This window comes from Notolepis coatsorum, assembly GCF_963971535.1.
Source record: "Notolepis coatsorum genome assembly, chromosome: 5".
NCBI classification, from domain to species: domain Eukaryota; kingdom Metazoa; phylum Chordata; class Actinopteri; order Aulopiformes; family Paralepididae; genus Notolepis; species Notolepis coatsorum.
The window spans coordinates 158,647,031-158,671,706 of NC_140169.1; the positions used below are offsets into that span (position 1 = coordinate 158,647,031).

General features: G+C 42.5%; 1 protein-coding gene across 1 annotated transcript in view; it reads right to left on the reverse strand.

The window, feature by feature from the left end:
* pdk1 (pyruvate dehydrogenase kinase, isozyme 1) overlaps nt 1-24,676 on the reverse strand; it is a gene marked incomplete at its 3' end in the record, with an annotated part of 57,697 nt that overhangs the window by 14,852 nt on the left and 18,169 nt on the right. The window contains exons 5-8 of the mRNA XM_084314524.1: nt 19,997-20,092; nt 16,602-16,679; nt 9,859-9,938; nt 7,614-7,712 (exon numbers count right to left, since the gene is read on the reverse strand). Of these exons, the coding sequence (XP_084170650.1) occupies nt 7,614-7,712; nt 9,859-9,938; nt 16,602-16,679; nt 19,997-20,092 (353 nt within the window). The remainder of the gene's footprint in view (nt 1-7,613; nt 7,713-9,858; nt 9,939-16,601; nt 16,680-19,996; nt 20,093-24,676) is intronic.

Genomic DNA, 24,676 nt, shown 5'->3' on the forward strand with positions numbered 1-24,676 from the left:
GCGGAGACTGGGGTGAGTTTCAGCGTGTAACGTTACCGTCTTCGATACTAACTGCTATTATCAACATTTGACCCACATTAGATGATTGGTATAACGCTGCCCACGGAATTATAAACGCCCCCTCGCCCATCCGGTCAACATCAGATGACGTGTAGTAACTTCTAGAAGTACGTCTAGTTGGAATTTTTTATATCGCGCTGATTGCCATCAAACTGTATTTCATCATCAATATAATGCATTTGGGGCTATATATCACGTTCTGGAGAAAGCTGCAGAAAGAGATGAAAACATACTTATACATTAGACCATACTTTACTATGAATATGTGAATGAAAAAGTTTAACGTTGCTACACAATGAACAATACATATAGGACTTTGAATGGGCCCTAATAATGGCAATGTAGCAATAGAATTTAAAAAGTTATAGCCCTGCAAAGAAGGGGACTTTCTCCATAGACAAATAGCGCTGGCAATCTATGGTATATCATGAATTTAACCTTAGGCAGCCAAAGTGTTAAAAAATGGGCTGTTTTCAAGGAATTCCAGGCCTTGACTTTTTTTTTACAAAAAGCAAGCACTTTAAGCACTTCAAGGACCTTGTGTGAACCCTGTGTCCTGTATCTTGTTTTCTTCAAGAACTTCCAGTAGCAAGCTGAGCAATGATGCTAACAGATTATCTCTACTTCCAATATCTGAAAAACCCCAAACACTGAGGCAAGTGACCTTTGATCTGAAAGAACTCCAAGTTTGCGACAAATCAGATAAGTCTTCTTAAATATGTGGACCTTTAACATCTAATAAACCAGGCAAATTGCTTTAATCCTCCAATGTACAGTTTCTTCCCCCTCAAATGTATATACTCTCTTTTAGAAACTCTCTAAAGCAGTACTGTATATCTGTATATCTTGTATGTCATAAATGTCTGCATGTAACATTACTATCTATCTGTATGTCATAAATGTTATGATGAATTGAAAATGGGGGACCCTGATGTAAACAAGACAAAAGTCTTTCTAGTAGTATATACTAGATATTAGGGGTGTAACGATGCGACCCCACAGTAATCAAGATGGCGCCGCTACGTCCGGCTGCCTGTCTGTGCGCTCCGTCGAGATTGTGCTTACTTTTGTTAATATTTATAGTTTTAAGAGTTTTGTCTGTACCAACAGTAGGTGCATTTAATGTGTATGACCGTCAGTCACTTATAGAGATCGGATTACGGGAAACTTACCGACTAGATTACTCCCTGGATCAGCTTTCTGAACCGCAGCAATGGCCTGAGGAGATTCTGAGGACAATGGGACCAGATCCTGACCCCAGGAACAGAGGAATCATCAGGCGGAGAGGGAAGAGAGCTGGGATCCGTAATAGACTGAGAACCAGACGACACCGAACGCCACTACCCAGTATATTGCTAGCCAATGTACAATCAATTGACAATAAACTGGACGACATCCGAGCAAGGATTCAATTCCAGAGAGACGTTAGAGACTGCAATGTTCTCTGCTTCATTGAAACGTGGCTGGCGCCAGAAGTCCCAGACCACGCCATCCAACCGGCCGATCACTTCTTCATCCACCGCAAGGATAGAACAGCAGAGTCCGGCAAACAGCGTGGAGGAGGTATCGCCTTCATGTTGAACAACAATTGGAGCGATCCAGCCAACGTGAAGGAATTATCGAACCACTGCTGCCCCAACCTGGAATATATAACAATCAAGTGTCATCCTTTCTTCCTCCCGAGGGAGTTAACGGCGATCATCCTGGTCGGAGTGTATATTCCACCGCAAGCCAGCAATAGTGTCGCGCTCTCCAAACTCCACGACGAAGTAAATAGAATCCAAGCAGCAAACGTTAACGCCGCCATTGTAGTAGTGGGTGATTTCAATAGCGCCAATCTGAGAAGGGTTTTGCCCGACTTCTATCAGCATGTGACTTGTAACACCAGAGGCGGTAACATTTTAGACCACTGTTACACGCAATTCAAGGGTGGCTACAAGGCTCATTCTGCTAGTGGCTTTGGTAAGTCTGATCACACGGCCATCTTTCTTTCACCAAAATATAAACAAAGAATCAAGAGCACTCCTGTAGTCTCGCGAGAGGTGCATAAATGGGATTTGACGTCAGAGGAGACGCTCCAAGCTGCGCTTGAGTGCACAGACTGGAGCGTGTTCCGCGACACAGATAACATTAATGTCTACACGGAGACAGTGCTGGACTTTGTTCGTACTTGTGGAAGAAACAATCCCCACTACCACAATTAGAGTTTACCCAAATCAAAAACCCTGGGTAGACAAATCCGTCCGTGAAGCTCTGAAAGCGCGCACCAAAGCATACAACGACAGCCTGGTGGCAGGCAACATGAATGACCACAAGGTGGCGCGATACAACGTAAGGAGGACAGTGACAGAGGCAAAACGGCGCTACAGGGATAAAATTGAACTCCAGTTTGAACAGGCTGACTCCAGAGCTATGTGGCAGGGGCTCAAAACGATGACAGACTACAAAGGCACCTCCGTCAAACTGAACAGTGACATCTCCTTAGCAAATGACCTCAATACCTTCTATGCGAAGTTTGATGCTGGTAATAACAACACCAGCCCACAAGCCACGGCAATGGGGGGGGGGGGGGTCTGCTGCTGATGGAGACTCATGAGGTGAGGCGGACCTTTAAAAAAGTGAATATCAGGAAGGCAGCAGGACCGGACGGCATCCCCGGCCGCATCCTAAAAGTCTGTGCCGACCAACTGGCCCCGGTATTCACTGACATATTTAACCTGTCCTTAGAACAGGCTGTCATCCCCACCTGCCTGAAGAAGTCCACTATTATCCCTGTACCCAAGAAATCCAAGCCTGCTTGCCTCAACGACTACCGCCCTGTAGCTCTCACCTCCATAGCCATGAAGTGCTTTGAGAAGCTAGTAAAGGGCTACATCTGCTCCTCCCTCCCCATAAACATGGACCCCCTGCAATTTGCATACCGCCCCAACAGGTCCACGGAGGACGCCATAGCCCATGTGCTGCACACAGCAGCATCACACCTGGACAAGAGGAAGGGGAACTATGTGAGAATGCTATTCATCGACTACAGCTCGGCATTCAATACCATAGTCCCCTCCAAACTCATAGCCAAGCTCAGGGACCTGGGCTTGAACTATGACCTCTGCCAGTGGGTCTTGGACTTCCTGACGGGCAGACCCCAGGTGGTGAGAGCAGGCAACTGCACCTCCTCATCCATCACCCTCAACATAGGGGCCCCCCAGGGCTGTGTTCTGAGTCCCCTCCTCTACTCCCTGTACACACACGACTGTGTGGCTCAGCGGAGTAGCAACACAATCATCAAATTCGCTGACGACAGTGGTGGTGGGCCTGATCTCTGCCAACGACGAGAGGGCCTACCTGGAAGAGGTCAAGGTCCTGGCGGGATGGTGCCAGGAAAACAGCCTCTCCCTGAACGTCAGCAAAACAAAGGAGATGATTGTGGACTTCAGGAGGTCGGGGGTCAAGGACTACAGCCCCCTCAGCATCGACGGGGCACCGGTTGAGAGAGTGAACAGCTTTAAGTACCTCGGAGCCTACATATCCGAGGACTTGACATGGACCACACACATTGACAGTGTTGTGAAGAAGGCACGACAACGCCTCTACTTACTCAGGCGCCTAAGGAAGTTCCAAGTCAGTCAGAAGATCCTTAAGAACTTCTACTCATGTACAATAGAGAGCATCCTGACTGGCAACATCACCTCCTGGTTTGGGAATAGCACTGCACAAGACCGAAGCAGACTACAAAGAGTGACACGTTCAGCCGAACGCACAATTGGAGGGGGGCTCCCCACCCTCCAGAACATTTACAACAAGCGGTGCAGGGGCAAGGCTAAGAGAATCATTAAAGACTCCAGCCACCCGAACAACTGCCTCTTTGAACTGCTGCGGTCAGGCAAGCGATACCGGAGTCTCAAGGCGAGCACAGAAAGACTCAGAAGAAGCTTCTATCCCCAGGCCATCAGGCTGCTCAACGAACAATGAACACTACACAACAACCATCAAACGCACATAGCACACACATCCACACGCACTTTAAACAAACACACTGTAGCACCCACTCCCCACACTTTATATTTATTGATGAAGGATTGCACTACAACTCGTACACCTTACTGTAAATTGTACCTAAATTGTACCTCATCCCATTTCTGCTTTGCACTATATAGTATTGTACATTAGTACACTGCATAGTATTGTATATTATATGGTAACTCAGTTACGTCTACTCTGCATCGAACATTGTACATATGTCTATACTGAACACTGTGACCTCATTTTCTACTTCTAATTTACATGCTATACTATGTTATTTGATACTATCTTGTCTAGCACAGTCTCTGGAGCGTAACAGTAAGAAGCATTTTGTATGAAAGTATTCTGTACTTCTGTATGACAACTATTAAAGAAACTTGAAACTTGATTCGATTCGATTACGATTATTCAGGCAACGATTCAATGCATCATGAAATCTCTTCATTTGACCACGATTAGATTCGATTCGTTTTCTATCAGTTAATTCCCCAAAAAATTTTGAATACACAAATGTGGCTGGGGGAACTGATTCACTCAGTGTGAATGGACTATAGGTCAATAAAAACAATACACAAAAAAAAAACATTAAAAAAAAATGGATGCATCGTTACACCCCTACTAGATATTAGTATCCACCCTGTCCCCTCTCTCTGGCTCCACCCCTCTCTCTGGCTCCACCCCTATCTCTGGCCCCACCCCTCTCTCTGGCTCCACCCCTCTCTCTGGCTCCACCCCTCTCTGGCTCCACCCCTCTCTCTAGCTCCACCCCTCTCTCTGGCTCCACCTCTCTCTAGCTCCACCCCTCGCTCTGGCTCCACCCCTCTCGCTAGCTCCAGCCAGTTAGTCACACACCAATACCATGTCAGCAGGGTGGAGCTGCTCTCTATTACAAGCCGACTGAGATCTGGTCTCTGAGCCCCGCGGAGCTTCAGGGCAGCCGGTACAGACGGTCCCTTGACCCCGTGACCTTGAGCTTCAGGGCAGCCGGTACAGACGGTCCCTTGACCCCGTGGCCTTGAGCTTCAGGGCAGCCGGTACAGACGGTCCCTTGACCCCGTGACCTTGAGCTTCAGGGCAGCCGGTACAGACGGTCCCTTGACCCCGTGGCCTTGAGCTTCAGGGCAGCCGGTACAGACGGTCCCTTGACCCCGTGACCTTGAGCTTCAGGGCAGCCGGTACAGACGGTCCCTTGACCCCGTGACCTTGAGCTTCAGGTCAGCCGGTACAGACGGTCCCTTGACCCCGTGACCTTGAGCTTCAGGGCAGCCGGTACAGACGGTCCCTTGACCCCGTGACCTTGAGCTTCAGGTCAGCCGGTACAGACGGTCCCTTGACCCAGTGACCTTGAGCTTCAGGTCAGCCCTGTGACCTTGCATTTGGTATATGACTAACGATGCCCAGTCGAGCCCTGGATAGACTCCAGTACGTATTTATTTATTAACACAAAGAGTTAAACAAAAGTACAAAAATATATATATATAATAATTAGGGATGTCCGATATTATCGGCCGATATCGGCATTAAAATGTGATATCGGAAAATATCGGTATCGGTTTTCAAAAATGTTTAATAATTTTTTATTTATTTCTATAACCTTTATTTACCCAGGCAAGCAAGTAAGAACAAATTCTGATTTTATTTATTGTCAAAAGTATGCATAATGTTGTGTTAATTCCACAACAAGACATATGTAATGTTAATTACCTGAAATTATTCCGTTTTTTGGGGGGGGAAACCCTGCATATATCGGTATCGGTTGGTATCGGTATCGGAAATTAAGAGTTGGACAATATCGGTATATCGGTATCGGTAAAAAAGCCAATATCGAGCATCCCTAATAATAATACATAATAACCATGTGTAGGAGAAGTTTAGAAGCCTAGAGGCTTATCGAGAACTTCCCCCGTTTTGTAAAATCAAAAACATACAAAAATATACATATTATCTAAAAAATACCAGTAATACATTCAAAAGATATGTGTTAACACAAACATACATACACACAGTACATACATGCATATACTGTATACACATAATAATACATAACCACCCACCTGCCTAAAAACCTACCCACCCACATAACCAAATGCATACCTACACATGTATGACCTATTTATCTATCTACTACTTTTGGCTATATGAGCATTTTTTTTGTAGTTTGCTTTAAAAAATAAGCAGAGATGGAGATTTCCTCAGCATAGGATCAGCTGCATTGCAAAGATTGGACCCTCTATACCTCACTGAGAACTGCCTAAGGGAAGTACCACAATAAGGTATATGCAGGTCCCTGGACTGACGTGTGACATATGAATGAACATCCAGACATGCCAGGCTACTCACACACACAGAACCCTCCAGTGTTGTAGTACTCGAGTCAAGAGTCCTGGACGCCTGAATTCTTTCCCCAATACATTTCCAGTTCCGCATTCGCCTTCTGCGCTCAGATTGGCCACTGACGTTTCTGGTCATGTGACATGTGCGCCCAATCGTGTGACGGCAAGTTCTTTCGATGGTTAAGCTTAGGCGCTCTTTCGAAGTTGGTTAAGGTTAGAGTTTGTCTTCAAGCAGGGCAATAGAACACCAGCCCTGATTCCAAACTCTAACCTAGTAGTTTGCAGGCTGTTAGACCCGGAAATGGGCAAAGACACAGCTCGTCACGCGATTGGGCGCACATGTCACATGACCAGAAACCAGATCGCACCAGAAACGTCCGTGGCCAAACAGATCGCAGAACGTGGAACTGGAAATGTATTGGGGAAAGAATAGACACGTCCTGGACTGATTTTCACAACTCGTGACTCGACTTGGACTTGAGCACTGATGACTCGGACTCGAGCATTGACTGCATTCGGACTGTCATAGGCCCTAATCATTTGGCATGAGATATTGATGGCTAGTGTGTTTGTTTGGCTATCGTGTCACAAAATAAATAAACTATTTTTTTTTTGTATGTCAGCTCTTTGACTGAGAGTGGAGTGGACTCGGACTAGGGTAATGGGGATTCGACTCTGGCTCTTCTTTGGGTGACTCGGACTTGGGACTCGAGCTCGAGATTTTAGCGACTCGACTACAACACTGCCACTCTCTCTCGCTCGCCCTCCAGCAGCCTGCACTGGCTCTAAATCACAACGACCCCTTTAAAACCGGTAGGCGTTTCTAGTAGGGATGCTCGATATCGGCTTTTTTACCGATACCGATATTGTCCAACTATTAATTTCCGATACCGATATCAACCGATACCGATATATGCAGGGTTTCCCCCCCCCAAAAAACGTAATAATTTCAGGTAATTAACATTACATACGGTATCTCTTGTTGTGGAATTAACACAACATTATGCATACTTTTGACAATAAGTAAAATCAGAATTTGTTCTTACTTGCTTGCCTAGGTAAATAAAGGTTATAGAAATGTAAAAAGAAAAAAATATATAATTAAATAAAAATGCCAATATCGGCCGATAATATCGGACATCCCTAGTTTCTAGTGAGGAAACCGGGGAGAGAACGCAAGCAGACCAGGTGAACCATCGTTACCTTGACCGTCAGGTCCTCCGCCCCCAGAGCCACCTGGGCGTGGATGGCAGGGTACTCCAGGGCGTCGCCGCACAGCTCCATGGTGGCTCTCATAGCATTCTGGAAGAATTTAAATGGTAAATGGTCATTGTTTTTTTCTATGCGTCTATTCATTCTGTTTAAACCAATGGGGTTTTTATTCACAGTTGCAGATAAAGATTAGGCTACACTAATATTATACTATTATAGTATATGACTCGTCATACAAATTTAAATAAGACATTTATCATAAATGATGTAGCCCGTCTGCATCCGCTCGGCGCTCCATCAAGACGTCACTGTCACTTTCGTACAAACCGTGTGCCCTTATTGGATTATTTATTTATGTTGACGAAACTGACAAGTTATATTCATTAAAGAAAGTTGATTTAATGAAGAAAAAAAAAATACTAATTTAATCCGATTAATCACTTTATTCAAATTGAGGATTTTCTTAATGATTACGGCATAAAATATGACAACAGGCATTCAAAGCTTCATTCGAAAACTTCCAATAGAAGCTTTGAATGTAAAAAAAAAAAAAAAAATTATTACATTCGGTACAGCCCTAGTAAATGATGAATTTCTATAGGGAGGTGTAGTGGTTACGTCAGTTGTTGTTTCCGGCCGGTCCATCTCGCTTGAAATTGCAATGCATTTGTTCCTCACATTCACCCGCTCACTCACACGCTCACACACCGACGGCGGACATGCGAGGCGCCGACCTGCTCATCAGGAGAAGTTAGGGGTTAAGTGTCTTGCTCAAGGACACTTCGACACGCCGCCCGGGAGGAGCGGGAATCTAGCCGGAACCCCTGGATTACCAGACGACTGCTCTATCTCCTGAGCCACTAGAATAACATCTAGAATAAGACTCAGTGTGTTTATATATACACACAGTATTAACTAAGATCCTAGTCACTATAAACCATAACACACATCTAATTTATCTGCAGGTTTCAACAAGTTAATCTAAGACTTTTTAAGACCTTTTTAAAACACTCAGAGCTAAATCTTATACCAATCCCACAACCATACTAGCAAAAGCTCTCGCCAGACGCGCACCAAGCTCCTGGTAGCCCCGCAAAAAACCAACAACTTTTGAATACAAAAACCTTTGATATATTTATTAATAATAATATGAATATTAATACAAGATTTTATACCTGTGCACATTTAATTTACGACTTTAAAAAAAAGTAAGGCCTTTTAATGAATTTAATACTTTTTAATAGCCCACAGATGTACCCTGGATATACCCAGACTGGTTTCCCAAGTCTGGATGTCCGTTTTCATTGCGTCAAAATGACGTCATCAATAAGAAAACTTAAAAAACGGTTAAAAGGAGGAGGCTGGGAGCCGAGTTCATCATCATCCGGTTTCAGTTTTCAAAAGTAGGGTTGATACTAGGGATGTCCCGATCAAATTTTTTTGCTCCCGATCCGATCCCGATCATGTGATTTTGAGTATCTACCGATACCGATCTTTCCCGATCCGATCAAAAAAAATTCAAATTAAATGTTCTCCCATCCCAATTTCTCCCATTACATTCACCCTGAATGTTGACGTTAACTTCATTCAAGCGAGGCATTGCAACCGGAGTAATCTAAAAACTCCGCCTCCAACCTGCTGCTTCATGAGAGCAATGGCGCCATCGTCTGTAAAAATCAGGTGACTGCAAGTTCTGCAACTAGTGGATGTCCCTCATCCTTGACATAAATCATTTGATGTATAATTAAATCAAAGGAAATGCGTTTGTTTTGGCAAAATTCTTCTGCTCTGTGTGACAATAAATAAATTAATGATATGAAATTTAAAACCAAAACCAAGGCCTCAGTATGAGTTTAAGACGTGAACATGGTCATGTTTGTTGAATAAAAAAAAAAAAGTAAAAAAAAATATAATAAAAATCCAGATAAAAAATAAATAAAAATGTCCGATCCCGATCTTCTGAAAATCACGTGATCGGCCCCCGATCCCGATCACGTGATCGGATCGGGACATCCCTAGTTGATGGCATCCTTTTGACAGTGAATCCTGAAAGTGACGTCGGAAACGACTTGTTCTGCGGTTTGGGGAGGGTGGAGTTCTAACCTTGAAGAGCTCAGACACCATGTGATACAGGTTTGGCAGACACCATGTGATACAGGTTTGAGGAGGGTGGAGTTCTAACCTTGGAGAGCTCAGACACCATGTGATACAGGTTTGGGGAGGGTGGAGTTCTAACCTTGAAGAGCTCAAACACCATGTGGTACAGGTGAGATGGAACATACACCATGCTGATGGGCTGATCTTTTAACGCCGACACTACAGGAAGAAAAACCATCTATTAGGATGAATACATTCACAGGGTTCCCACAGACATTGCAAAATGAAATTAAAGTACTTTCAAGTGCTTTTCCAGGCAAAATTTTTTATTTTAAAATAATAATAATAATAAATTGGATTTTAAGAGAGAAGCGCTTTCTCAGACTCAAGGACACTGTACAAGGAAAGGGTGGAAAAATAATAAATTTGAAAAAATAAAAGATACAAATAAAAATTATGAATATAATTTATGTGTATAGTAACGACAGGAAAAAAACAAATAAGATAAAAAAAAAGGAAGCAAGGTGCTGTCCAATTTGATGAAGTGGTTGAAATTAACAAAAAAAAAAAACAGGATCTGTGGCTTAAAAGAAAAAAGTCAGGGGTGGGCTACTTGGGAGCGGGCCGTATTGCATGAAGGCAAGTGTGAACAGGTGGGTTTTTAGGTTGGTTTTGAAGAGGTTGATGGTGTCAGAGCCTCAGATGGAGGGGAAGAGGGAGTTCCACAGCCTGGGGGCAGCTACAGCGAAAGCTCGGTCTCCCAGTGTGGAACGCCTGGTGCGGGGGATGGTGAGGAGGTCGGAGTTGGAGGAGCGGAGGCCTCGTGCTGGAGTGTAGGGGTGGAGTAGGTTGGTCAGGTAGGAAGGGGCCAACCCGTGCAGGGATTTGTAGGTGAGGAGGAGGATCTTGTAGGGGATTCGGTAGTTGATGGGGAGCCAGTAGAGTTTTTGCAGGGTGGGGGTGATGTGCTGCCAGGGTTTGGTGCGCGTGAGGACCCTCGCAGCAGAGTTTTGGATGTACTGTAAGCGATCCAGAACCTTCTTGGAAGCACCAAGAAGGATTCCGTTACAGTAGTCGAGGCGGGAAGTGATGAAGGCGTGAATGAGTGTTTCCGCTGAGGTGTCGGAGAGTGAGGGCTGAGGGGCGGAGGCGGGAAATGGTTCTGAGGTGGAAGAAGGCGGATCTGGTGACAGACTTGACGTGAGGGTGAAATGAGAGGGTTGAGTCCAGTATTACACCCAGGTTCCTTACCTCCGTGGAGGGGCAGATGGAGTAGCCATCCACGGAGAGAACAAGGTGGTCGATCTTTTGGAGGAGGGCTGGGGAGGCTACAACTATTAGTTCGGTCTTCTTCCTGTTGAGTTGAAGGAAGTTGGTGGTCATCCATGTTTTTATGTCCTGGAGGCAGGCAGTGAGGGAGGGGGGAGGAAGGGGAGCCGAGGGTTTGGTGTGGAGGTAAAGCTGCGTGTCGTCTGCGTAAGAGTGGAAGTGGAGGCCATGTTTCCTTATGATCTCACAGAGTGGGAGGAGGTAGATCATAAAAAGGGCATTTAAAGGGATACAATTCACTTTTAAATGCCCTTTCTTTATATAAAAAAATAAATCGGATCCAATATTTATGGCTTAAAATAAATTTCCGACAATTAGTTACTTTAAATAAAAGAAATTAAATTTCTTGATTCAGAACAATTTTATCATGGATGAATAAATCTTTCAATGCGAATGGTTGATTTGAATTTCAAGGACTTTTTAATAAGAACCTTGTTAAAAAATGGGCTGTTTAACTCATTCTGCGCCAATCACAGAAAAAGTCAGGTTAACTCGTTTTTCTTTTATTTTTTTACTTAAATTTGTATCAACAATTATTGACTTACAACATTTAGACCAGGGGTGTCAAACTCATTTTCACAGAGGGCCACATCAGCATTATGGTTGCCCTCAAAGGGCCAAAGACCGTATAAATGTTAATGTCAAATAAATGTAGCTACTCATTTACATATTGTTAAACATGTTGTTTCTGTATTTATTACTTATTCAAGTTATACATATTGCATATGCATTTGCATAGATGTAAAAATATATGTTAGCTTATGTTATTTTAACAAATAATTTTAGTTTATCAGAACCCCATATTACTCCATCAATCAATGATCAAACCATTCAAGTAAATAACAAAGAAGAATATCATCAAATACAAGCTATGACATTAAATTTGTTCAAAACCTTTTTGTCACAGTCAAGAGGGGCAGAACTAACAACTGTGAGCTGCAAAGAACGCGTGGGACAGATGTAGCAGATGTTACAAAAACAAATGGCTGCACACAACCTTGCAGAGGCCATACATCCAACTAATGGAAGATAGTTTAATTAACTTTAATTAACAGATTGCAGAATGGGTACAGTACAGTACAGCTCAATACACACAATTGTTAAGGGGATGCAGACCAGAGAAAGACTTTCGACTTGTTTACATCAGGGTCCCCCATTTTCAATTCGTAATGAAATTGCTATTATGTGTCTGCATGAACACACAACTGTAACTGTACTCAAAAATAACAAAATAAGGGTTGTCTCAGTTCACAACTATATTGGTCAAGTTTTGGGTGGGACTTGTTTGCGTCCCTACAGCTTCTTATTCAATTGAGCGAGATGCTCGGTTATGTCACACAGCCAGCTTGCATCTGACAGTTCAGACAATATTTCTTCAACACTTTGTTACCTATTCCGCCTGGATCTTTTTTGTATTTTGGGCTGTAAAATTGTCAAAGAATGTCTGAGGAGTAAGTGCTTTTGGCTTTTTTCCTTTGTTACTTCATCAATACCTCAGATGTTCAACACACATGTATGTGTAAGAATGTGTAATAACTAAGGCTGTCAAAGCTTTATTAACGCATTAACCCACAATTATTTTAACGCCGCTATTTTTTAACCCAAGATTAATGTTCAAAAAAAAAATATATATATATTTTTTTTTTAACCAGAGCTCTTGGGGGGCCACATCAAATGACGTGGCGGGCCGCATTTGGCCCGCGGGCCATGAGTTTGACACCTATGATTTAGACAATACTTTAAACAACACCAAACATATTACAATATAGTGACATGGGTCCCTTGAATTGTTAGGCCAGGCTCAGTAGAGGAGAGGGGAGGCACTCCCCACCGAGCCAAGCCTGTTACCTCCCATGTCACAAATGTCAATATGTACATTTAAAGTAACTACTATTCTAACATGACTCAAAGAAAAGGAAAAAGAAAGACTAAAGACAGTTGGCACTTCCCAGGTTTCTACCCCCGTTGGCGGGCTGGAGGGATAAGGCTCTCCTGGAGAGGGCCCTCCTATAACGACGGAGATATCCCCAACGGGGATTCTCCAATGCCCCTATTATTGTCCAACATTTTATTTTAACACTTTGATTGCCGGAAAGCGTTTTTTCACGTCATTCAGAGCCATGCTAAAGGTGCCGAGGACGCCGTAACTCGTCTTTGATATCAATATTTCAAAAATCTGTGATCGAAATCATATTTTCTTTCCGGAGCCCTGAGATGTGCTGGTGGGCTCCCACCAACTGTCTAACGGTTCGAGAGCGCCATCTGGTGGCCGATCGGCCAAGAGGGAGGGGCGCCCCAAACAGGAAGTGCTCATCCATATGAGCTCCGGGCACTTGCGTCCGGTAGCCGGACTCCATCTCAACACACTGGATGATCAATCGCTCGCCCTAACTCAATAAACAACGTTATTTGGACGTATATAGTATTATACAAGCTGGAAATGGTTCATCAGGATAAACATCCCATAATCGAAAACGGTCTACACCACGCTGATCGTCCAACGGCGCGAGGAAGATACGGTAAGATTCAGCGTTATTTTTGAACGTGTTCCATATAAACTGTTATGATGAACATATGACCCACACTAGATGAATGATATAACGCTGCCCACGGAATTATAAACGATCCCCCGCCCATCCGGTCATCATCAGATCATACGTAGATCATTCTAGAAGTACGTCCAATTGAAATTTTTTATATCGCCCCGATTGCCATCAAACTGTATTTCATCATCAATATAATGCATTTGGGGCTATAGATCACGTTCTGGAGAAAGCTGCAGAAAGAGATGAAAACATACTTATACATTAGACCATACTTTACTATGAATATGTGAATGAAAAAGTTTAACGTTGCTACACAATGAACAATACATATAGGACTTTGAATGGGCCCTAATAATGGCAATGTAGCAATAGAATTTAAAAAGTTATAGCCATGCAAAGAAGGGGTACTTCTCCATAGACAAATAGAGCTGGCAATCTATGGTATATCATGAATTTAACCCATGGCAATCAAAGTGTTAATTGTTATCTTTCATATGATGGTACAGTTCCAGAGCTCCCGGTCAGGTCTCCGAATGTGTTTCCCCATGTTCCCCGTCGTCTTAGTTGTGCGTCATGTGTGTTAGTGTCTACAGTTTAGTCTAGTACGTGTTATTTATATTATTATGTCCCGAATCAAGACCCAATTTTCCCAACTAATGTGTTTACCTTGTCTGTATTCCCAGTGGACTGTGTGTTATCTGCAGTGCGTCTCGAGTCATAACCTCCATTCACTCTCAAATAATATGTATATGGTATTGAATCTTGGTCGGTGTGTGTGACCTCAGTGCTCGAGTCCTGTTTGGTGTGTGGGATCTCGTTATTTGAATCCTGGCTGGTCTGGTTGATCTCGGTGCTCAGCACCCGGTTGGTGTGTGTGGCCTCAATGTTCGCATCTTGGCCGGTCCGGGCGATCTCCGTGCTTGCATCTCGGATTGGTCCGGTTGATGTCGGTGCCCGAGTCCTGGTTGGTCCGGTTGTACCTTTCCCTTTGTTGTATTTTCTTTGTCGGGGGTCATTCTTCTCTCACTTCTCCTCGAGTTTTGTGCACTGGGTCTTGTCATCGTTCTTTTATCTTCGAGTTGTTACTTTTTATCGTGTTTTATAACTTTTTATTACCTTTCTTGAATTTTGGACCGGGAGCTCTGTTCTGCAGCTGCTTACCTGCTCCTCGCCAAACCGGAAGTCGAAAAGTCGGGTTTTAATTAGGGATGCTCGATATTGGCTTTTTTACCGATACCGATATTCCGATATTGTCCAACTCTTAATTTCCGATACTGATACCGATATCAACCGATACCGATATATGCAGGGTTTCTCCCCAAAAAAACAGAATAATTTCAGGTAACTAATAATTTCACTGGATGCATTCAAAAGGCTTTCTAAATGTAAGCATTATCTGTGCAAAATATGATAATTAAAAAAGTAAAAATTAACATTACATATCTCTTGTTGAATTAAACCAACATGCATACTTTTGACAATAAATAAAATAAGAATTGGTTCTTACTTGCTTGCCTGGGTAAATAAAGGTTAAATAAATGTAAAAAAAATATATATATATTGTTATTGTTTTTATAATTTTTTTTACCGATACCGATATTTTCCGATATCACATTTTACTGCCGATATCGGCCGATAATATCGGTCGGCCGATAATATCGGACATCCCTAGTTTTAATCGTTATTTCTTTTATTACCTATATCCATTCATTTTCATCCATCCAGCCTGATGTTATCATTGAGAATGGGTCTGAGCTCGCAAAAGGGCAAATACCGCCGCCTACGCCTTCCAGCTGGTATTGCACTTCATTGGAAATGGTGTGGTTTATTTTCTGGGACGATCCGAGCCGTGCGGGCGGTTTAGGTGATCAGGCAAGGTAGGCCTTTGCAACGATGGTATGGAACAGTAACCCCGCCCGCCCGTTTGTGTGTAACGCTCTGTAATGTGGGACAGACCTCCACGAGCAGTATTTGGAATGGCGATCAGATCATTGGATTATTTCTTTTCATCAGATACCAGGTAAGAACACTATCTATAAAATCTTGCGTTGATCTGATATTTCTTTCTACCCCGATCGAAGCTGTCTCTGTGTGTGTGTGTGTGGCTGTGTGCCGTTGGGTGGGAGGAGGGGACTGGGGGAGCCCCGCGGTCCAGGGCTCTTTTCATTCTTGCATGAGGAAGGATAATAATGACGAAAAATGACAACGTGTTTAGTGTATTCCACTAAAGGGCTATTATCGTGTATTTTCCTGGAATTACTCAGAAGCACCCAAACTATATTCATATTCAAAACGGTATAAAACGGAAATGTACAGATGAAAAAACAATCTGTTTTGTGGATGTTGACTGGAAGCAACTCACTGACAGTCGACGGGTGTATTAGACCCATAGATATAATATAAGATATATTTTAAGCACTCGCAAGTGAACAAAACGGCCCATTGACTTACAGCGCTGGCGTAATAGCGCCCTCTGGGGCCCCGACCCGTGGCGCAGAATGAGTTAAGGAATTCCAGGCCTTGACTTTTTTTGGTAAAAAAAATCAAGCACTTTAAGCACTTCAATGACCTTGTGCGAACCCAGTCGGACATATAATAATAATAATAATAATAATAATAATAATAATAATAATAATAATAATAACGGTAACAAAAAAACATTATTTGTTAGCACCTTTCATACAAGAATTGCAGTCCAAAGTGCTTCACAGCAGTGATGTGGACACAAAATAGACATAGGCATAAAATTAGCATAAAATTGGTATAATTATAGACAGGCGTAAAGTTAGCATGAGAATTGATATTAATTAAAAACTCTGGGGAGAAAAATCATATATTTCTAGGTAATAGGTTTCTGACAACATGAAAAGCGCACTTTCGCCTTTCCACACACATCGTTTTATAATAGATTTCTGACATTTAAAAAGACTATTAGCGGGTTTCATACAGACAGATGGACAGACGGTAAATGGAAAGACAGTTGTTGTCAAATATCAAAAGAAAGTACCATTGAATTCTTCCAGTATCAAGTCGGGGGAGTTCATGTAATACCGATCACAAAGGTTTCTTGCATTTTCATAGGCGTCTGTGGAGAAAAGAGAAGAGTTTCATGAACGCCAGACAGATAAACACTCGCTTTGAACAATAAGAACAATATTCTAATGCTCTGTTACGGTGTGTTATGTTATAGAAAATATTATATGTTTTCCACCCATTACATCACTTGTACAGCTACTGGGCCTATTAGTGTGTACAGTGTACATACAGCATGTTCATAGCTCTGTTAAATACATATTCTCTGTACAGCCTTGACTAGTTAATATGGCAGGGGGTTAACCTGCTTCTGGGTTAACCTTCTGTAGTGTGGCAGTGAAAGGGTTAACTAGCTACAACTCAGACACTAGGGCGACAGTCTTAAAGGAAAACGCCAACATTTTGGGAAATTAGCTTATTTAACATCTTCCCTGGAGTTAGACAAGAAGATACATACCTTTTTTGTCTCTGTGCGTGCATTTAGCTTTGGGAACAGACGCTCCGTTAGCATAGCTTAGCTTCATCACTGGAAGTGAGTAGGGGCCGGAGCCCGACGTTCCCTTACTGTGTATAGTTTGATTGATTGATTGAAAAGTTTATTAACAGATTGCAGAATACACTCCAAATACAACTCCAAAACGTTCATGTAAACATGTTGTGACCTGTGTATTCACCACGTGGAGAAATAAAAAATAATTGAATTAGACAATTACGTTTTATAAGCAAATATACTTGCCCAACCACTACTGTATGAGCGCAGCCAGTGATTTCAACGTGACGGCGTGTTTGTTTACATTCTCATTCATTCAAAAGATCCGAACCGATTGAAGTTTATAGATACCATGACTTGAAATCCTCTTACCTTGACGATTAAAAGCCTCCCCAATTTAGAAAACAGTAATCCAATGGCTGGTATTGATAATAATACTACTAACGCTCGGAGCTAACCAGCAACCGGACAATCAAGCAGATAACGAGAGCAATGACTTCCTTTCTGGGGGGTTTCAAAATAAAAGAGCGACGTCTATAGCAGCGGAAAACGTTTATTTTGTACATTATCTAACGTTAACACGAACCTAAACTAACTTTAGGTTAGTTGTAACGTTAGTTTAGGTTCGTGTTAACGTTAGATAATGTACAAAATAAACGTTTTCCGCTGCTATAGACGTCGCTCTTTTATTTTGAAACCCCCCAGAAAGGAAGTCATTGCTCTCGTTATCTGCTTGATTGTCCGGTTGCTGGTTAGCTCCGAGCGTTAGTAGTATTATTATCAATACCAGCCATTGGATTACTGTTTTCTAAATTGGGGAGGCTTTTAATCGTCAAGGTAAGAGGATTTCAAGTCATGGTATCTATAAACTTCAATCGGTTCGGATCTTTTGAATGAATGAGAATGTAAACAAACACGCCGTCACGTTGAAATCACTGGCTGCGCTCATACAGTAGTGGTTGGGCAAGTATATTTGCTTATAAAACGTAATTGTCTAATTCAATTATTTTTTATTTCTCCACGTGGTGAATACACAGGTCACAACATGTTTACATGAACGTTTTGGAGTTGTATTTGGAGTGTATTCTGCAATCTGTTAATAAACTTTTCAATCAATCAATCAAACTATACACAGTAAGGGAACGTCGGGCTCCGGCCCCTACTCACTTCCAGTGATGAAGCTAAGCTATGCTAACGAAGCGTCTGTTCCCAAAGCTAAATGCACGCACAGAGACAAAAAAGGTATGTATCTTCTTGTCTAACTCCAGGGAAGATGTTAAATAAGCTAATTTCCCAAAATGTTGGCGTTTTCCTTTAACAGTGTTCTCATAACAACGGCCAAGGTTTAGGAGATATGACATTTGGCCTGGACTCCACTCCAGTTCTAATGTGAAGACATAACAAAGCCCCTAGAGGCCATATTTTGTTGACATTTTCTCACTAGGGCATTTTTGTTTACCTTTCTTGTCATATCTGGGCATCTTATGTAAGTCATGTCAATTATGTATTTATTGTAAGTCTGATCAGAGCTCTTTCTCACTTTCTGGTCAGACGTTTGTGTGTCTGATTGTAAACTGAGCGCTGTGGCCACAGAAATAAACTATGTTCTATATTTTCTTATATACAAATGGACTCGTCTGAATTTCTACAGTTTCACTGTTTGGCTCATTTAAAATATTCCACAACATATCGTATACAGATCTTCTGATCAAAATAGGTTTAATAGTAAAATGTAGGTTAAATTAGCTTTGGCTAAAAGAGGAGCGCTCTCATCGTGGCCAGCTAGGAGACACACTGAGGAAGAGAAGACAATTGGGGGCCCGTGAACTTAGCTATTGTTTTGGGGCAACCAGGAGGATCCCTCTACAACCAGGAGGATCCCTCTACAACCAGGAGGAATCCTCTACAACCAGGAGGAATCCTCTACATTGGCAAAAGTGATCGTCTTTGTCACTGAAACAGGAATCTCCTGCAAGGGTTTTACTCGCTGTGGGGAACCCCTCTCTACCACACAGCTCTCATTCAAACGCTCTGTGAGGGAAGAATGAGGCTTTTAGATTATTCTGCGATCATTTCTATTGAAGCCCTAAAAAAATTATCTAATTTTAATCTTGAAGAATTACACTGAGGGGCAAGCCCTCCTTTCCAATGTTGTGGAACATTACCTTCACATAATAAATCTGTCAAGCGATTAAAATATTTAATCTGATTCATTGCATGATTTTCCATAGTTAACTGGCGATTAATCGCATCATTTTTCATCTGTTCTAAATCTACCTTAAACGGATCTTTTTCAAGTTTTAATACTCTTATCAACATGAGTCAACAAATGCTTGCTTTATGCAGCCATTTAACACAAAAGGATGACCCTCATGCATTGCAAATTTGCATCAAATTCAAAACGGAGTGATGCACAAAATAACTTAAAAGAAAATAATAATTTAAAACAATGAATAAAGTGTGCATGAAATAATAGGGGAAAGAAAATCTCTCTCTCTCTCTCCCCGAGTCAGAAACAAACATAGTATCAATGAGAGTATCAATAATACACCAGAGTGAAAAAATAGTGGCGTTAAAAGAATTGTGCGTTAAAAATCATAAAAATAAATAAGAATAGGGGCGCGAGGGTGGCGCACCGCATACAGCATTACGATGCAAACACGGCTGACCCGGGTTCGACTCCCGGACCCGGCGTTCTTTGCCGAATGTCTTTCCCCGATCTATCTTCCATTCCTCCTCCTCTCTCTCTCTCTCTCTCTATCGGACTGCCCGGTAAGAATAAAAAAAAAACGACCAAAAACATAACTTGTCCAAATAGGACAAGTAACATTTAAAAAAATAAAAATAAATAAGAATAAAAACATGCAGAGAGTGCTCACCCTTGACCACCTCTGTGACGCGACAGTTGGGATCAATGCTGCCGATCTGCTTAGGATGAGCTGGATTCACCTTCACCTTCCCGCCAAACAGGAGCGCTGGAGGGAAGCAGAAGAACTGTTTTTTTTTTTATCCACTTTTTCTCCTTCTTTTTCTATTTTTCTCCCATCCCAATTTAGCCGTGCCAATTCTCCCCTCCCCTGTCTTGAACGTTGCTCGCATGTGCCCCCCACTGGCCGGTTGTAGGGAGGATAGAAGCCTTGCATCACATGTCCCCTCCGATACATGTGGAGGCAGCCTGTCACATCTTTTCACCTGCCAGCGCGGACTCTCATTTGGCGAGGAGTAACGTGTGGGAGGCTCACACTACCCCCGCCATTTTCCTGTCTCTGCTGTGCAGGCGTCCCCCAACCGACCTGTAGGACTCGCTGTCCACAATGTCCAGATTACCACCCTTCGACTTCCCACCCGCTAACTCTGCCAATTGAGTTAGTATGACGGCCGGCCCAAGCCGGAGGCAACGCCGACAGCCGGATTCGAACCCGGTGTCTCTTGCATTGGTGACGAGCGCAATGTCCGCCGCGCCACCCAGCCGCCCTCAGAACACACATGTTATAGAGAAATGTCTTTTTCTTTGTCGTCTTTTGTTTCATATCAATCTTGTGTGAGATACGACAAAACCCCTAATCTCATATTTGTTTTCCTTCCTCGTCATATCTGTTATTAATTTGTAGGGCTGACCCCTATTAGTCGAATAGTCGACTAATCGGTCGAAAGGAGCCATAGTCGACTGCCAACCTCTTAGTCGAATACAAAAAAATTATAATAATATTTTTTTTTTCTTTTTTTGTATCATTCTTTCCAAAAGAAAAGAGGCCTAGAAGCGTGGCTAACGCTAATGGCACGCATACCAGAGGCTAACTGCCTAAGAAAACAGGCACAGAGGCACTGAAAGAGGATTTCACCCATCTAATGAAGACACTAGACTAGACAAATATCAAGATGTATCCATCAGTGGAACTGTAATGGGAAATCTCTAAGGATTTAAACGATGAGCCGTTTACAAATCATTCTGAGTCATTATTAATAATAATAGAAAGGTTTATTAACAAATAATAAAGGTTATTTCAGCGTGGCCACGTTGAAAGGGCAGTCACCAGCCAGAGACAGATATGTTAACACGTCTGGCCGAGGACTGACCTCGAGCCTTGGTCAGACATACAATTAAATACATGACATGACGTAGAAGAAAACAAAATGGCTGGTTAGAGAAATTAATAATACGACTTATGTTATGGCTATAGCCTGGAAGGAAAACAGCTCCGTCTTACAGTTCCCATAACCTTGGGTTATGGCTCTATGGCCTATATGGCAGAACATACAGCAGATATGATGACGAAGGCAAACAAAATAGTTTCTCAGTAACTGGGAGCAACAGCAACTTTGTTATGACTAGTAGAATGTCAGAATGATCTTAAATGAGACATACACACATTAACCAGTCAATCTGGTCGGACTGAAACTCAAGCTGTATGACATGATAAAACAACACAGATCCATAATGACATAATATATTCCACGACAGGACCAATTGCATGCTTTTGCAGAGGACAAGAAGCCTTCTGTCGACTCCTTCAGACATTAAGCACCCCCCACAGCCCAAATGGAATGATAAAAAAAAAAACATTATACTATACTTTTTTGTCGACTAACGGCAAATTTTGGCCAATCATAGTCGACCATCCAAATCCTTGTCGGGGACAGCCCTATTAATTTGTCATCTTTTGTCGTCAGGTCAAACTGTGTATTTATTGTAAGTCTGACCAGAGCTTTTCAAATTCAAGTTTGTTTTTATTTGTCACGTATAAGGTACATGTACATTACAGTGAAATGCTTGGTTCTGTATGAGCCCCTGAGAATGTGCTTTATACAGTAAAAAAGTAAGTAAAAGAGGAATAACACTACAATATACAATACACAAACTAAAGTACAACCTAAGTCCAATCTAAGTACAATGCAGTAGAAATGCAGACAATGTACAAACACTTTTTTTAGGGCAAGGGGCAAATGCAAATGAGGTATGCATGTAGTGTAAATCTCTTTAAATAAATAAGGCATGTGTGAGTGTCTGCTGTCAACAAGGCCTGTGTGAATAAAGATTCATACCTTTATTCCAATACAACAGGTCCAGGATCCAAGTCGTTATTCCTACAAGTCGGTCTACATGTCAGCAATGACAAGACAAGTCACAACAAGTAACTAAAGCCAGACGCCAGAGAACCACGGCTCTAATCGGCCGTCGTTAAAGGACCACTTGGCACATTTTCCTATCTGTGAGTTTGTCACAGTATGATGCGTTTATAAAAGCCTTGTAAGCTCGTCAGTACAGTCGTTAACCCTCTGGGGGGGGGTGTGTTCACCTCTCTGTCTTTTCCTGGTGACAAGGGCCTTCAGATGCAAATGTGCAATTAACTGTTATGTTAATTCTGTTTCAAGGGGAGAAAATGTATGAATGTGGATGAGAGCCATGACATTACGTGGTTGTAGCTACGGCTGTGGGGGCGCTGGAGACATGATCCAATAGACTTTTATATACGCCCGAGTCTCCTGAACACGGCTCGGCCAATCCCAAGTCAATCGGAACTTTCCCGGCCGAGCTATGGTCACTTTTTCCGCACCTACTTCCCGCATGCGCAGATTGATAAACCTAGATCTCTGGACAATCGAGAGAGACTCTGTGGGCAATCTGCGCATGCGCATGGGGAGTAGGTGCTGAAAAAGTGACTATAGCTCGGCCGAGAAAGTTCCGATTGACTTGGGATTGGTCTCTCCGTGTTCAGGAGACTCAGGCGTATAAGAGTCTATTGGATCATGTATCCAGCGGCCCCACAGCCGTAGCTACAACCACTTAATGTCATGGCTCTCATCCACATTCATTCATTTTCTCCCCCGGCTCTCTCTCCCGTGAGCTCAATGTAACGTGGAAGTGCAGTGGTCTATGGCTTAATGGGGCATCCTGGTTGGCTGGCAATGTTTGAATGTTTGACTCCAGCCTACATGTCACCCCCTTCTCCCTCCCCCTTCTCCCTGTCACTCAAAAGATAATGATTAGAGCAGTCAGTCAGGCAACACACTGCTGTAGCTGCAATCATTTATTTATGGCGTTTCAACAGCTTCCTTCAGTGTTAATCTCCTCACCACCACCTCACTGTATGAGCACAATATTAAGAATAGGTTTCCCTTTATTGATACCCTTGGGGAGAAATTCAGGCATCATAGGAGCATGGGGGAGGGGAGGTACAGGTATGGGCAGGGTAATAGTAGAAGACATAAATACAGGTAGAAGTACAGTAGAAAAGTAAAAATAGGCAGTGTAAACAATATAATTAAGGTAGAAGTACAGTAGAAAAGTAAAAATAGACAGTGTAAACAATATAATTAAGGTAGAAGTACAGTAGAAAAGTAAAAATAGGCAGTGTAAACAATTAACTCTGAATATACGCATCTTTTGTGCAAGGCAACATCAGGCTTGACTTAAAACATTACTTTCCTAACTCAGTGAAACTAAATGTAACAAATTAACACAGATATAAATGTACTGAATTGTCATTTATTATTTTATTTATTATTATACAAATAAATATATAATAAAATAAAAAAGAAATCTGATTATTTTTATTCGATACCCGATATCAATATCAGAACATCCCTAGTCCTAAACGTTCAGTATCAGCCGATACCGACTACCCATCCAATCCACTGCTTTTATTGAACAGTGTAAAGGGTTTGTGTCCACAGCGGACGTTTTATGAGTTGTCAGCTCCTTTCTGTCATTCATTTCTATGCTACAGACGCGACAGGAGCGCTCCTTTTCCCAGCGCCGCGCCGCGCGTTTTAGCGCTCTCGGCGGCAGCGTTTTTGGGCTTAGCGCTCCCAGCGCCTAAAGTTGAAACTAGTTCAACTTTTGGAGAGGAGCGCCGCTCATCAAGGTAACTTTTTTCGACCGACCAAATCAACATCGAGGAAGTGGCGGACATCGAGGAACGGCAGTCGCGAGACTCAGGAAAACGCTGAGCTTTTTTTTTTTGCTTTTCAAAGCGGTCCGTCTTGAAAAAAACGTCCGCTGTGGACACAAGCCCTAAGACTTCAGAATATAGACCATCTGTTTGGGGTCATTGGACACAAATGTCAGAGATACGATCCAATTGCTTCTACGTGTCAACAAGTCACTTTACTACATCATGTCAACAAGTCACAAAGGTCGAATCGGTGTGTCCGTACACGTTTTAGCCTGGTATCAGACCGATATCCTGTACCAGCATCGGTACATAAGGAAAGTGGTCCTGATGGGAGTGTTCTCAGACATGACCCTGACGTTCCTGGCCAAATTCCCAATCAGGTCTCTGACATCAACGCCACCTAATCATCCCTTCCATTTAGACCTGATGCTGCGTGTGTATTTATACCTTTATACCGGCCTTGTTTTCCTTTTTACCCCCATTGAATGCCATCATCCACTTCAATGTTAGCGTTAAAAACGCCTAATCTATGTTTTAAATTATGTGTCTAATCTGCCCGTCGCTTATCAATGACTTGTTTGCAGTCAACATTGTCGAAACAGATTTTTTTTTTAATAAATCGGTTCATATCCTTTTTATAGCATTTCGAAAAGCTATCGTTCT